General features: G+C 36.3%; 1 protein-coding gene and 1 long non-coding RNA gene across 5 annotated transcripts; one reads left to right on the top strand and one right to left on the bottom strand.

The window, feature by feature from the left end:
* Nucleotides 1-419: 419 nt before the first annotated feature.
* On the bottom strand, nucleotides 420-3,329 carry LOC113643188. Of its 3 annotated transcripts, XR_003440724.2 has the most exons (4): nucleotides 2,967-3,329; nucleotides 1,637-2,304; nucleotides 1,208-1,512; nucleotides 420-1,098 (listed from the first exon to the last, which is right to left on the bottom strand). It is a non-coding gene; the product is annotated as an uncharacterized LOC113643188 (long non-coding RNA). The 3 variants fall into 3 exon arrangements; XR_007140512.1 differs by having other exon boundaries at nucleotides 420-1,512; nucleotides 1,637-2,324; XR_007140511.1 differs by having other exon boundaries at nucleotides 420-1,512.
* Nucleotides 3,330-6,615: 3,286 nt separating this feature from the next.
* Nucleotides 6,616-14,418, top strand: slc16a1a (solute carrier family 16 member 1a). Of its 2 annotated transcripts, XM_027146996.2 has the most exons (5): nucleotides 6,616-6,825; nucleotides 7,176-7,424; nucleotides 12,667-12,810; nucleotides 12,919-13,704; nucleotides 13,862-14,418. In XM_027146996.2, exons 2-5 carry the CDS (start codon nucleotides 7,208-7,210, stop codon nucleotides 14,116-14,118), a joined length of 1,404 nt encoding a protein of 467 aa, XP_027002797.1. In that variant the 5' UTR covers nucleotides 6,616-6,825; nucleotides 7,176-7,207; the 3' UTR covers nucleotides 14,119-14,418. The 2 variants fall into 2 exon arrangements, with proteins under 2 accessions (XP_027002797.1, XP_047669076.1); XM_047813120.1 differs by lacking the exons at nucleotides 6,616-6,825; nucleotides 7,176-7,424 and adding an exon at nucleotides 9,271-9,479.
* The last annotated feature ends 65 nt before the right edge of the window (nucleotides 14,419-14,483 follow it).

Raw genomic sequence — 14,483 nt, 5'->3', positions numbered from 1 at the left:
AAGTTTGTTACTAACACCTGTACAGAAGTTATTTTCTGAATCTACTCTATTTCATAGCAGCCCTACTTAAGCCAAGCTTACTAATGTAGATAAGCAATGCATTTAACTTAAAGCAAGAAAGCAAGAAAGCTACTACAGTATGTTCCAAGATGTCTGCAGAAATGTGTTTAAAATCATAGGCATGTGTGTGAACCTTTTTATGCACACTACCTATAAAAAGGAAACATAATCAGGGCTAAATAAAATATGCCTATTAATTTGTTTAATAATAAATATGTTATTCATTTGGTATCAGACAAAAATCTACTCATACTCAAGATGTACTTATCTGAAAAATTTATATCAAGGCATCCCAAATGTTTTCTGACTGTACAAAGTGCTATAGACACAATAACACTAAGAAACTTACCCCTAAAATATAAGCTTTAATTGAAGTTCATTTATTCTTAATTAAGTAACAATATACACTCACTGGTCATAATAGAAACAGCTGTACACCTGCACAGTCATGTAAATATTGAATCAGCCAATCATGTGGCAGCGATGCAAAGCATAAAATCATGCAGATACAGATACAGAGGTTTGCAAATATGTGAATCGTGAAATGTTAATTCAGTAATTTTAATTTACAGAGTTTTAGTTTCATTTAATTAAACTAGCAACTATCATTCACTGGTTTCACATGGGATTTGACAATAAATAAATGCTTTACCTATTCAGCAAGAATAAACTCAGTCAGTCCAGAATCCTTTTAATTTTTCTTTCCTAGTATAACTTTTTACAATTACAGCATTTGGCAGATGCCTTTATCCAGAGCAACATACAAAAGTGCTTTTAAGTCTTTATTGATGAATACAAGAAAACTGGTGTTTTTCTAGGTTACAAACTTAGGACACCATCAATCTAAACTGTTCAGTTTTTAAACTGTAATTGAGAGAGGTGGGTCTTTACCAGTGGTTTGAAGCCAGTGACTCAGCTGTTCGAACATCTAGGGGAAGTTTATTCCACCACCTTGGTGCCAGAACAGAAAAGAGCCTTGCTGCATACCTACCTCTCACCCTGAGAGATGGTGGGACCAGTCAAGAAGTGCTAGTAGATCTGAGGGAGCGAGGACAAATTCATTTGCAGAGGACAAATTCATAGGTATACCTGCAAGCAGTGAGCAGCAGTAGTACAGTCTTGAAATGACAAGAGACTGAACAAGTACCTGGGCAGCCTGTGTGGACAAAAATGGCTGATTCCTTCTGTAGTGAAGAAACTGACGTGGGTGTGTCACATTAGCAACAAGTGCGAGGAAAAATACAGTTGACTATACATGGTTACCCCAAGGTTGAGAGCTGTGACTGAAAGGGAGATCAGATTGTTGTGCAGGGATATTCCACAATCCTGACATGGGGATGAATCACTTGGGATGATCAGCAGTTCAGTTTTGCTGAGATTGTTTCAACTGATGAGCTGTCATTCAAGATATGTTCGTCAGGCATGCTGAGATCTAAGCAGAAGCCATGGTATCTGAGGGCAAAAAGGAGAATAAGAGTTGAGATTTATCAGCATAGCAGTGGTAAGAGAACCCATGTGAGGAAATAACTTCACCAAGAGAGTGAGTATACAAAGAGAAAAGAAGAGGACCACGTACTGAGCCCTGTGGGGCACCAGTGGAGATGTCACTTCCCTCCATGTTACATAATATGAGCAAGCATCGTGGTAGGAAGCAAACCATTGCCATGCTGATCCGCCAATTCCAAGACTCCTGAGAGTGGACAAGTGGTCTTGTGGTTGACTGTATCAAACACCAGTGAAAGGTCGAGGAGGATGGGGACAGATGCCAGCATGGCTGATCTAGCGGCATGTAGTTTCTCAGAGACAACCAAAAGGGCAATCTTTGTGGAATGTGCTGCTTTGAAACCAGACTGGTTGGGATCTTTGAGGTTGTTCTGTGAGAGATATAGACAGACAGTTGATTATACACAAAGCTTTCAAGAATTTTTAAAGAGAAGAGAAAAGTAATACTGTTCTGTAGTCATTGATGTCTTATAGATCTCAAGCAGGTTTTTTTTTAGGATGGGAATAACCCTTTCTCTCTTGAACGTAGTTGGTCTCATGACCAGATATTAGGGATCCATTGATAATTGTTCTGATGAAGGGAAGAAGGTCTTGTGAGATGGTTTGGAGAATAGTGGAAGGGAGTGGATCCAGTGGGCAGGTGGTAGGATTGTAAGACTGGATGAGTTGCAAGCTCTCTTCTGCTGCAACGGTTGAGAATGCCATACACACAGCTGATTGACTGCTAGTTCTTGTCTGTTTCTATGAGTAATAGAACAGATCTGTTAATAGATACAAATAAAAATCAAAAAATAGTCAGGAATGTTTTTCCCTCTATAATATCTTTTAGATAGCTAGTTACTGTATAGTTAGTAGGCTAATTCATGTCTGTTGGACAGTGAGATTGCATCAGAGTGGCTCAAAGATTTTGTTGTTTAACATGGTAATCAATAATTATGTCACATTAAAATGCAAACATTTTTATTCTGCTAACACTTATATAAAACTGAGGAAACTGCATGTGTGGATTTGATGCTTCCTGACATGAGATTTAATTTACAAGGTAAAGAACAACACAGCACAATCATTACTAAATACTTTTCAACAGCTAACAATAGCATTTTTGTACCACAATCTTACATCCAGCAACTTAAATATAGGGTGTGTTAAGCCAAACAGCTATTTTCACTAATGTATTACATTAAAGAAAAATTGATATGAGAATAGATAGATACATATGCATACATTTTTTACACAAACATACAAATATATATGTAAAACTAATATATAAATTATTATATAAATAAAATGTGTAAACCTGTAGTTAAAGCAAGTAGACAAGTAAGTACACATAAAAAGTAAATACAGATGAAAAAACTGTACTAAGTCACTTCTCAGTACAGTATGTTTCCACCCTGCCATACCTGGTAGTTGTTGAACAGTCTACTGGCAAGGGGGCAAAAGAGATCCTTAGTATTGTAGTGGAGCATGACAGAGGCTGCAGTCTGCCACTGAACACACTCCTCTGCCTGGTGAAAATGCTGTGCAGAGGATAGTGGGTGTTGTCCAGGATTTTTTTGCAGCTTTCTCCCCAGCACTAGAGCAGCACATACTACGTGACATGACACGAGTGCATGAAAAGACACAAGCCTGTTTGCATTTTATGAGCTCAAAGGCTGGCTAGGACTGTTTTGAAACCACAAGCAGAAATACAAAATAAACCCTGTCATGTACTGTATATCTGCAGAAAAAAACCTGTACAACGCAGCAGACTGTATTGAGCACTGGTGTACTCAGTCAGAAGAGAAGTATTTCTCTCTCTCTCTCTCTCTCTCTCTCTCTCTCTCTCTCTCTCTCTCTCTCTCTCTCTCTCTTCTTTTCCTCTCTAGTTCTCTCTCTCTTCTCTTTTTTTTATCTTAGCTCAATAGTGAAAGAAGAACTCTATTTTCTTTAAATATTTTGATATTTACCGTATTTTCTCCCATCCAGGTCATTAGTCACTTGCCTCCCATTACCTAGTGCTCCTTCATTAAATGACAACCGGGGAGAAGGAAGCCTACTACACTCACTGTTTTGTTCTTTTGTTGTCCCAAGAATAGATAGTACATAGATAAACAACGGTCAAGGCTTAAAATTCAGCAGCAATAAAAATGTGAACTATGCAACAATAAATAACAGAGAGCAAATAGGATTTGCAACTATATAACTTGAGATTGTATGTTAATTCTGTTGAAATACCTTGAGTAAAATTTGCATCATATACTGTATAACTGGAATTGCAGCAGACTGATGTTATGTTTATCATCTTAAGGCCTCTTGTCCATGTCATTTTGGCTGAAATTGGCAATTTGGTATTTTGCCAGTCCTCACAAGGTGAAACTGATTAAGCTTGTCATTGTTATCAGGGCTATGTGTCATGTGTCCAGTTAAGCGCACAAAGGAACACCAAAATCTCTCTCCCTCTCTCTCTCTCTCTCTCTCTCTCTCTCTCTCTCTCTCTCTCTCTCTCTCTCTCTCTCATACACACACACACACACACACACACACACACTTTTTATTCTCTCCAGGCAGAATGCACAACTACTCTGTTTAATGAGATGTTATCAATTGAATGTATACTGTATATGGAGTTACTAGTGACAAGTGACCAAATTTAATTAAAAACAAATAGTTATAAGGTCAAACAAAATATCTTTTATTATATTGTTATGAACAATTACATTATTTGACAATTCCATGCTGTCATGGCAGTTTGCAGATCACATGTAAGATATTAGTGCTGGATTGCTTAATGACCTGAGGAATGTACAAATGATTAGGAAAATATTCATGCATTTGAGGGTTGGGGGAAACAATAAGCAAAGTAGAGACGTGCTGAATATCACAGACATGGGAACAGGAACACGTCATTAACAGTGAATATAGAGCAAGCATACTGTAGTTCCATGCTAACGTTCAGAAGATCCCAGAAAAAATATTTCCTGTCACTTTAAAGCTTTATGTTGATAACAATGAACTGCTAAATGAGGAATCTCAGTAGTAAGTGTTTATTTTTTCAGGTGCTCTACACAGAGATACAGTATCTTAGATCTCTTTGCATGGGGCTGCCTCTACAATGAAGCGGCCAAACAAACTAAGTGACTAATGGGAATGTGTCTCCTCCTCTCTCATTCTGCAAGAATCACCCAGCTTCCTCAGATGAAGGAAAGAGGGTCTGGTTAGGTGTGGTTCATACAGTTAAATACTACATTAATAATACAAAAGTAAACATTTGCAGTTTATTTCTAAGCCTTGAACACAATGAAATCAAAGAAGCACTCCTGCTTTGAAAGTCATGAGAGAATGTGAGGCAAGTTGTGTTTTCCATTAGAACACAATTGTGTTGGACCAATATGGGGTATTTATGTTTAATAAACCTTTACTTAAAGAGCAGTGTTGTATGCCAATTTGATAGAAGCATACAATACATTTTGTTAGTAGTGCAATTCAATCGCTAGTTAGTGTACTAGTTTAGAATCAGCAGCTTTTTCCTTCAGCAGCATGTCTTTATTGATATTCTTTACACATGGGTGGCAAGCAGCAGGACTGTGTAGTGTCTGCCTCATAACATTTCCAGATCATGTTTGTTTTGTCTGGGCTGACCTGTATAAGCAAAATGTTCTTGCTCAGCATCTTTGTCCATCAGTGGCTCTCTCAGAAAAGCAAAAGATGAATGTTGTACTTTTTTATTGGATAGGGACTGTCAGCACATTCACAATGTAGGTTATTTGCCACTAGAGATGTTTTTTTATTCATGATGCAAGCATTCAGTCTGCCTTCTAGATAGGTGAAAATCCCTGCCTCTGTCATGTAGATATCACCAATTTAATCATATTAAATCATAAATTTGTACTTACGTTTTTATATATTGAGAAAAATCACTTTTAGTTATGAGTCTTGCCACCAGATGCTATCTCTTGCTTTGAATCCTTTAGTATTTAGCTTACCTGAGGATCACCTGTAGGTTATCTATAGGTTAGTGAACACCTGGCCATTACACAATTATATATAATCATATATAATTTGCATATGTTACACTTAATATAATTCAAACTCATGCTAGTTTAATCTTAATTATAAACCTAAACTACCCAGCTAATCATGTTTTCCCTACAATGAATGCATATAGAGGGAGTTACATTATGTATGTTTAGAGCAAAGCTGAGAAATCACCACTTAGTGATGCATACTAATATTATGAAAATCTTCTTTACAGAAAACTTTACCCAAAATAACTACTTTACAAAATTAAGATTCGAAATATATGAGTTGTTTTTTTTAAACATCTTTTGACATGTTTGTTCATTTTTACTTTGCTTAACACTTTCATATATTACCCATAATGCCATAGGACGACCTGTTGACAGAAGTGTTTGTGGGGTTTATCTCTTGACACATCTCCACATAAAGAGATTCTGCATCTGCATCAAATACCGCCATTGCATTCTGAAACTTTGAGCCTAGTGTCTTCTGTCTCCACTATTTTCTATGCTGAAATTTTTTATTTGAATGTCATTGAATGCTAATGGAAAATGGTGAGTGATAAAATAAGCTCTTGCTCCTTTGATTTGAGGAGCCATCTGCACAACCTGAGCATTTCTCAATGGGTTTAAGTCATTTAAAATTGCTTGCTGCTTTAGAAGTGTGCCTCTGTGACATAAACATGGTACACAACATTTAGCTTATCACAGGATTAATAAATGGTGCAAACAAGCCACAAATATTTCAGTATAAATTTAATTAATGTGTTTCAGTGTGGATGATTCCTTTACATTAACTTTTATCCTGTCCAGGTAACATAAAATTGATTGGAGGCCTAATACTGCCCTATATTTTGCAAACTTAATGAATGAGTTAATATTAGAACTTGAGTCCCATTGAACGAGAACTGAGGGATAAGAATTTTGAGCAAAGGACAAAAAGGTGGAGAGAGGGGACACAAGTGGGCAGTCCAGTAAACTTTGTGCAGCCAATAGGATTTTGTTTTCACCTCTGTGTTTTCACCTCAAGAGACAATAAGAGCAGCACTGATCTCATTCTGGCATTGTAAATTGAATCTGGGCCTGGCTTCTTACATCATTAAGACCTGTGGTGCTTGTGATACCTTTTAGTTCAGTTGTGTGTCAGTGCCTTCAGTGTACTGATTACCACTGAATACAAAAGCATCGCCGACTTGTATTGTGGACAACTGGTGTGCTTTGGAGTTGTTTTTCTTCTGAAGGGGTGTTGAGTGGTGTTCAAAAGGTAGGAGCTCTGTCTAATAAATATGTGACCTGTGAGAGTGAATTCTCTGAATAATACAGCTGGCATGTCATGTCTGAAAACATTTGTAAATCTTCATCATCTGTAAATCCATTCAGATATGCTATATTAAATGTGCAGGTCTTGATTTGCTAATTTGCTAATGAACATAATAATAAATATGTTGTATTATGAAATCATATTGAAGAGATAGGAACTTTTAAAAACTATTATAATTAAGATCTTAGAAAATCTTTGTAGTGAGCATGGATTAATTGGATGTGGTGTTATGAAGACTCATGGATTTTGTGTGTAAGATTTTTAATTAACATAGTCCTAATCTCTCCTCACAGACACCCAACTGTCTTTTAGTGCAGATATCACCATGCCGCTTGCAGTTGGTGGCCCTGTGGGTTACACTCCTCCAGAGGGGGGATGGGGTTGGGCAGTTGTGGTTGGTGCCTTCATCTCTATTGGTTTCTCCTATGCTTTCCCAAAGTCCATCACTGTGTTCTTCAAAGAGATTGAAGTAATCTTTCAAGCCAGCAGTAGCCAGGTCTCCTGGATCTCATCCATCATGCTAGCTGTCATGTATGGTGCAGGTGAGACTACATGGTGCATTAAAATATATTGAAGGTCTTACTTTTCTGCTTATATGAAGCATTCATTCTGGGTTCTCTTTATCTTTTGATTCGCAGTCAGTTTAGGACACCATGCAATACACATATGTTGTTTCTACTGTACATTTTGTAACTTCTAAGCTTATTAAGCAATTCTGAAGTGAGAGAGAGTCTGCAGTGACAAAGCAGATCAAACTGAAAGATTTTAAGTACACGGAGTCTCTAAGAACCACTGCGGTTAAACCACTGTCTTAATGGCTAAGGTTTAGAAACAGCTGGAACATCACTGGTTACATGTTGAGTCAGAGGCAGCAGAACCAATTGCAACCTAAATCTAATAAATATTTGATCTCTGCCTCATTATAATTAATTGCATTAGTTATTTTCAATTACAATTATTCAGAAGTAGTTATACACATCATCAATAAGAAGCATTAGTGAGGTTAGATACTGATCAAGGAGGCCTGGGGCACAGTTAATCTCAAAGGTGCTCAGTGGGTCAGGGCTCCACTGGCAAACTATGTCTTCATGAAGCTTGCTTTGTGCATGGGGCATTATCGTGCTGGAATAGGTTTAGACCCCTTGGTTACCCTCAAAGCGAAATTATAATGTTACAGCATGCTTCCAACGTTTTGACAATAGTTTGGGAAAGACCCGCTTATCACTGTGATGGTAAGGTGTCCACAAACCTTTGGCTATATAGTCTTGAGCTCATTTGGTTGGACTGAAAATTAGGATGATAAGCATAGAGCTAGCGCTATGAGACTCCACACATTTTTGTTTTATCAAGCATATCAGCATCTGTATAACTTTAGTATACATTGATTCTTTAAAAACTTAACTACTCCCAACACAAATTTTCATTCATTTCATCTTAGAGCACAAGTCTGTTTAATATTGTAATCCTCTTCACGTGTCTTTTACTTTGATTTACATAATCCTTTATCCCAGATGGGACAAAGTTGTTCCTAGCTGTCTTTTACTAAGCTTTGTATCAACACCTCTCTTAGCCCACTGATCTGATCGGTGAGGGCATGACACAGATAATGAAGCTTTCAATACACTCCATTATCTGAAATGGTCTAAATGGCATGGGTTGAGTACAAGATGAGCTTTAAACATTACTACTCTGTGAGACAGAGCTCTGAATGGGCAACTCTATCTGCCTCTAGAGCCTGTGTTCTCAGTCAGCCTTTTATTTCAAGAGCAAGGGTTTCAGATGTTTTCCTTAGAGAGAGATCAGGGGATGAGATGCTTCCGTCTGCAGTAGCACAGAGCTGAGATTGTCTAATACAGTAAAGAAGATGAGCACTGTTAAATGATGTCAGAGCAACTATAGGGGACCAAATTGCTTTTGTATAAATAGCATAATCTAAACTACTCTATTCTGGCTAACCAATTTAAATGTTAAACTTCGGCACATTCGACACTATGCTAAATCTGCATTCTATGAGCAGTTGATGAATTGGATATTGTACGTGTTTGACCATTAATTGGACACAACATGATGTTAGTTGTAACTTTTGTCACTTTTTTAAATCCTGAAGTACCAGTTTGACTTATGCGTTGTTGTTGTTTTTTTATTCAATGTAATAAATTTTATTTATGCACACTGTCGTACCCAGCTGACAATTTCTCTAATATTTTTTGCTGTTAAATATTTATTATTTAAAAAGTGTAAGCATTAGTATTAGCATCTGTGTTACTAAAATTTGAACTTTTTATTCAATATTTGTTAATGTTTATTTAGGATTATATCTGTTTAGGATATGTCAAGCATTTTTATAATAAATACATTTTCAGTTTCTCCATATAGTGATGAATGCAATTTGTTGTGTTTGTTACAAATACATTCAATACATATGATTAACTAAGTTTGGCAATATGCCAAATGGCAGTAAAACTGATAAGACACCCAAACTTTAATTAACCATATAAGATCACATGAATACAGTGAGCAAGCGCTAGTAGATTTAACCTCTATTAACCCACACTGCCACACTGGACAAAGAAGAACAGACCAAAAGCAGAAACATGGCAAGTTTTATGATATTTCTTTACATTTGATTATGACATTGTTACAGAAATCAAGTAAACAATATTGAGCCATGGTGAATAAACAATTTGATGCTGTTTGTTATATTTATTATACCTTCCTTATTCAGTCACACTAGCAACCTGCTTAACTCGCTAGTAGTCTTACATGAGCTTTACATAATTTACATTTTATGGAACAATTATTATATATAATTTAGAAGTGAATACTGCCTTTTATTTGCCCTATTATATTACACTACATATGAGCAAACTTGTAAGATTTTTCTTAGTGAATTAAGGTTTACTTTTATTGGCCATGGGAAGTTATTCATCCAGGAATATGACTGGGTGGCACATTGGGTGGAACATTCATAAAAAGAATGTCCAATGATAAAATGCCAAACAATATATCAAAATACCTAAAATACACCCTGGTTTCTTATACTGATGCGATGAAGCTCTCCAGTGTATTGACTAAATCTTGTCTTTGGCTTCAGAACAACCCTTTTCCTTACACATAGTAAACATCTGTGCACTTTGACTTTTTTGCTGTATACCTAGACAGCCATTCAGCAATAACTGTCAGATTGTGTTTGTGTCTGTTTAACACTGTGGTGTTAGAGCATAACAGGCAGAAGTATATTTCATTTTTTTTCTTTCTCGCATTTTGATAGGCCTAACCAGTCAAAGTCAGTTTGCTAAGAGAAAAAGACACCCTGATATGTATGTACAATTTTCGCACGTATCTCCGTTGAATTCAAATGCAAGCAGTTGATCCAAATACTGATCAGACTATAAAAACAAACTGTTAAACTGACAATCACTCATTTTAATTTGTCACTAATTTTTCTGAAGCCTTTTTTTTTTTGCTTCAATATTGCTTTGTTCATTTGACATCTTCAAGGAAATAGCCAGTTCAAAGTCAGTTATACAGCCAGTTCATGATCGGTGTGTATTTCCCGTTTTAACCGTACTTATGCTGAAGTGTTGTTCATATCTGATTCCACTTCACAGTCATTATAAAGCAAATGCAACCTGCTTTGCAGTACAATAATTGCTAATCAGCAGGAAATTGAAGGCTTAAAATGTAGGGAACACTGATTCTGATATAACTTACAAGGCTGCATTTCTGCATTAGATTAGTGTAAGCATGTAATCTTTCAGAGGTTTGATGTAGGAATTGGTTGGCTCTAGTTGTATTAGGTGGATTATAAAAAGTACAAATAGAACAGTCCATTGTACATTTTGTAATTCTTCCTCTTGCAATCCACTTATAACAATTGTGTCATATTTTCTAAAACCGGTCAGAATTCCTTTTTAGGTGACTATTTCCAAGATTTTCTTATAATTAAACAAGCTGTATTTGTTACTGGGTCTTTAACCTGTTATCATGATGATAACAGATGAAGTCTTCATATGTGAAGTAAGACATATCACGCATTTCCATATAATGTAGAAAACTGCTAATAACTATAAGAAAAATAATGTCAACTGCTTGACACTGACTAACCCTTATCTGTACTGTATATTTTATGCAGTGTGTTCATTAGCTTAACGGCAATGTAAATACTAGTTTTTGGCATGATCACTAAGAAAAATTCATATATGTTAGTGGTGAATCTGTAGCCAAGATCCTGCTACATCCTAACTAGTGTTCATACCAAATGATTATTAATAGATACAACATTACAAGCATGTTTGTATCCTTTGAAAGGCTATACAATGAAAGATGTTCTTTCTCATAACAAGGAGCAGCTGAACATTTAGCCATTTCTGCCCAACCCACACACACAAACACACATCCACTGCTTCAATAGCTCTGCTACAGACTGCAGTAATAGCACTCCTTATCACCACTGTAATAGCCAAGCTGATAATAGGCAGTAAATGCAGGTGTTTATATGTAATGTTCTGACATCACAGTCATGTACAAAGGTCAGAAAAATATCCACAAAATGTATTTTGAAACATGATACATGAAAAAAAATGTAAAGGCATTAATATAAGCTACAAAATGATAAAATTAAAATGCATCAAAATGAAGTATATTATTTTATAGTATTTTGAAAATACAGAAACACGTTTGCAAAAGTTTTGTAAAGGATAAGTATTATCACTTCAGTCAATTTAGCAGTAGTCGTAAACAGTATGTTGTTTTGATTTTAACACATGAACTTAGTGATTCCATCAAAATTTTGTTTATATTTGTTTGTCCTGTACACCTTCTACAATACAAGCCAGGTAGTTTTAAATCTTTTGAAAGTAGGTCTGGTTTTATTCTTTGCTTTGTCCCTGTTGGGCAGACTGCATAGGCAGAAACAACAAAGGGTTTCTTTCTGTTATAAGAATCCTTAAGCATCCAAAGAACCCAAGTAGTATATTACTGCATTAACAATATAATAATAGTTGTAAGACTTCACAACATTTCAAATTGCTTTATGATTAATGCCAATTAGTATGCCACCTATTGATGTTTGAAGCTATCAGTAATTTAGGTAAACAGGGCAAAGTTGCAGGTTAGTGATAGCTACAGGAAAAACAGAATATTTCAAATTCTCCTGCTGCATATGGAAGAATATTAAAGCAACAGTGCCCTCTAATGTCTAAACTCTAGTCTATATTAGATTTTATCCACATTAATGCATTTTCTTTTAGCAACTGCAGTTGATTTTGCACAATTTTGTTGATTTGTGCAACTGCAATTTGCAAATCATTTTCAAAATAAGATTATGACCCCCTGGAGGCCCTGTTATGCTGTAGGAGATTTTTCTGGCATGGCTTGGTCTACTTGTCTACTTAAAGGAAAGAGTCAATGCAAATCAATACACAGTTATTCTGGCTAATTCATTGTGATAAAACATTTCTATCTTGACAGAAGCTTTCTACTTCAAGATGTCCCTATCCACGCTAAATATTTTTAACAGGTGTCAACTCAGTTGAAAAGATATAAGAGGCATTACTAAGATTTCATTACTACCAAAATGAAAAAAAAAAAAAAAACTAAAATTACGGGTAAGATATTTTGGAAGTTCCAAAACATCATGTCAATGTATACTAAAGCTGTTCTGATGGTTATTAAGTGACTTTATTAAGATCCTTTATGTTGGTTTGACTTACAATTTGTTACCTGTATCTGTATAAATGAAACTGAAGAATAAATTTAAATACAATTTTTCATTATTCACAGGTCCAATTAGCAGTATTCTGGTGAATAAGTATGGCAGTCGTCCAATCATGATAGCAGGGGGCTGCCTGTCAGGAGCTGGACTCATTGCTGCATCTTTCTGCAACACAGTGGGGGGATTGTATTTCTTTGTGGGTATTGTAGGAGGTGGGTTACTATAAATATGCATGTGACTGATGTTGAATGTAATAGAGTTATAAAGGGAATGGTGTAACTTTATTTGAATATTTATGTTCTTTATTGTTTAAATTACAGGTTTAGGACTTGCGTTCAATCTCAATCCAGCCCTCACTATGATTGGCAAATACTTCTACAAAAGGAGGCCGATTGCAAATGGCATTGCCATGGCCGGCAGTCCTGTGCTTCTATCCACTTTAGCTCCTATGAACAGTTGGCTTTTTGACAAGTTTGGTTGGAGGGGTAGCTTCCTAATCCTGGGTGGGCTTTTGCTCAACTGTTGTGTAGCTGGATCACTCATGAGGCCTATTGGGCCAAAACCCAGACCTGCTGTGAAGGAGGTTAGTGCTAATAGAGAGAAGAAGACAGTGATGAAGATTATCAACAGTTTCATTGATCTGTCTCTCTTCAAACACCGTGGATTCATCCTCTACCTCATAGGCAACATTATCATGTTCTTTGGCCTTTTCACCCCACTAGTTTTCCTCAGTAATTTTGCCAAAAGTAGGGATATAGCAAAGGATAAAGCAGCGTTTTTACTTTCAGTACTGGCCTTTGTGGACATGGTGGTGCGGCCATCCATGGGAACAGTGGCCAACACCAAGTGGGTCAGACCGAGGATACAGTATTTCTTTGCCGCCTCAGTTCTATTTAATGGTGTATGCCATATTCTTGCACCTCTTTCAGTTGATTATCTAGGGTTTGTTATCTATTCTATCTTCTTTGGGTTTGGGTTCGGGTGGCTGAGCTGTGTGCTTTTTGAAACCCTGATGGACTTGGTAGGAATTCAGCGCTTCTCCAGTGCTGTGGGCCTGGTCACCATTGTGGAATGTGGACCAGTTTTACTTAGCCCTCCATTGCTCGGTGAGTAGAGCAGAGATTCTCTGATATTTTTATGCATATATTTCTAATATATACACTGCTATTTTCTCAGCAGATTATTATCTTATTTAGATTATAATCTAAAGCATTTCACCTACTAAGCTGTGTATTTATGCAGTAATTGTATTTTCATTGACAGGAAAATTTAATGACATCTACCATGACTACAAGTACACTTACATAACCTGTGGAATATTCCTGATGGTTGCAAGCGTGTTCCTTTTTATCTGCATGGGCATTAACTATAGGCTACTGGATAAGGAAGCAAAGGAGGAAGCTAGAAAATCTCAGCTAAAAGGAAAAGAGGAAGAATCCACCATAGACATTGCAGACAAGGAGACAGCTGCTGGACAGAGAGAAAACAGAGACAATAAAACAGCAGAAGATACTGTGTGACTTCCCCTATCCAGACATGATTGTGCACTTTTGCGGGACTATATATGTCATGCTTTTGGCATAGTTGTATAATTATTATTATTATTATTGTGCAATATTTTTATGCCTAAATATATCGACGAGAGGACACAATACAGTGTGTTTCCATGCATTAAAACATGTTAGTGATGTTAATGTTTGACTTTATTTTAACTGAAACAAAGTTTTCATTTGTATCATAGTCCAAACTAATCTAAACATATGTGGTATTTATAAGGGTATTACAATAGCAAGCACTAATAAAATAATATTTCAAATGTCTTTTTTATTTTTTATTTTCCAATAATGGAACAACTCGTGTGGCCTGCAAAGAGACCTGGGCTCAA

The sequence above is a fragment of the Tachysurus fulvidraco genome, chromosome 5 (assembly GCF_022655615.1).
Source record: "Tachysurus fulvidraco isolate hzauxx_2018 chromosome 5, HZAU_PFXX_2.0, whole genome shotgun sequence".
Lineage (NCBI taxonomy): Eukaryota > Metazoa > Chordata > Actinopteri > Siluriformes > Bagridae > Tachysurus > Tachysurus fulvidraco.
This window is presented reverse-complemented; position numbering and strand designations above follow the sequence as displayed.

What these genes read in the sequence shown, in the direction of transcription:
- slc16a1a (XM_027146996.2), top strand. Translation starts at nt 7,208, where the DNA reads ATGCCGCTTGCAGTTGGTGGCCCTGTGGGTTACACTCCTCCAGAGGGG. An exon ending in CTTTGTGGGTATTGTAGGAG is followed by an intron (nt 12,811 to 12,918) that starts GTGGGTTACTAT and finishes TTTAAATTACAG; the next exon opens with GTTTAGGACTTGCGTTCAAT. An exon ending in ACTTAGCCCTCCATTGCTCG is followed by an intron (nt 13,705 to 13,861) that starts GTGAGTAGAGCA and finishes TTTCATTGACAG; the next exon opens with GAAAATTTAATGACATCTAC.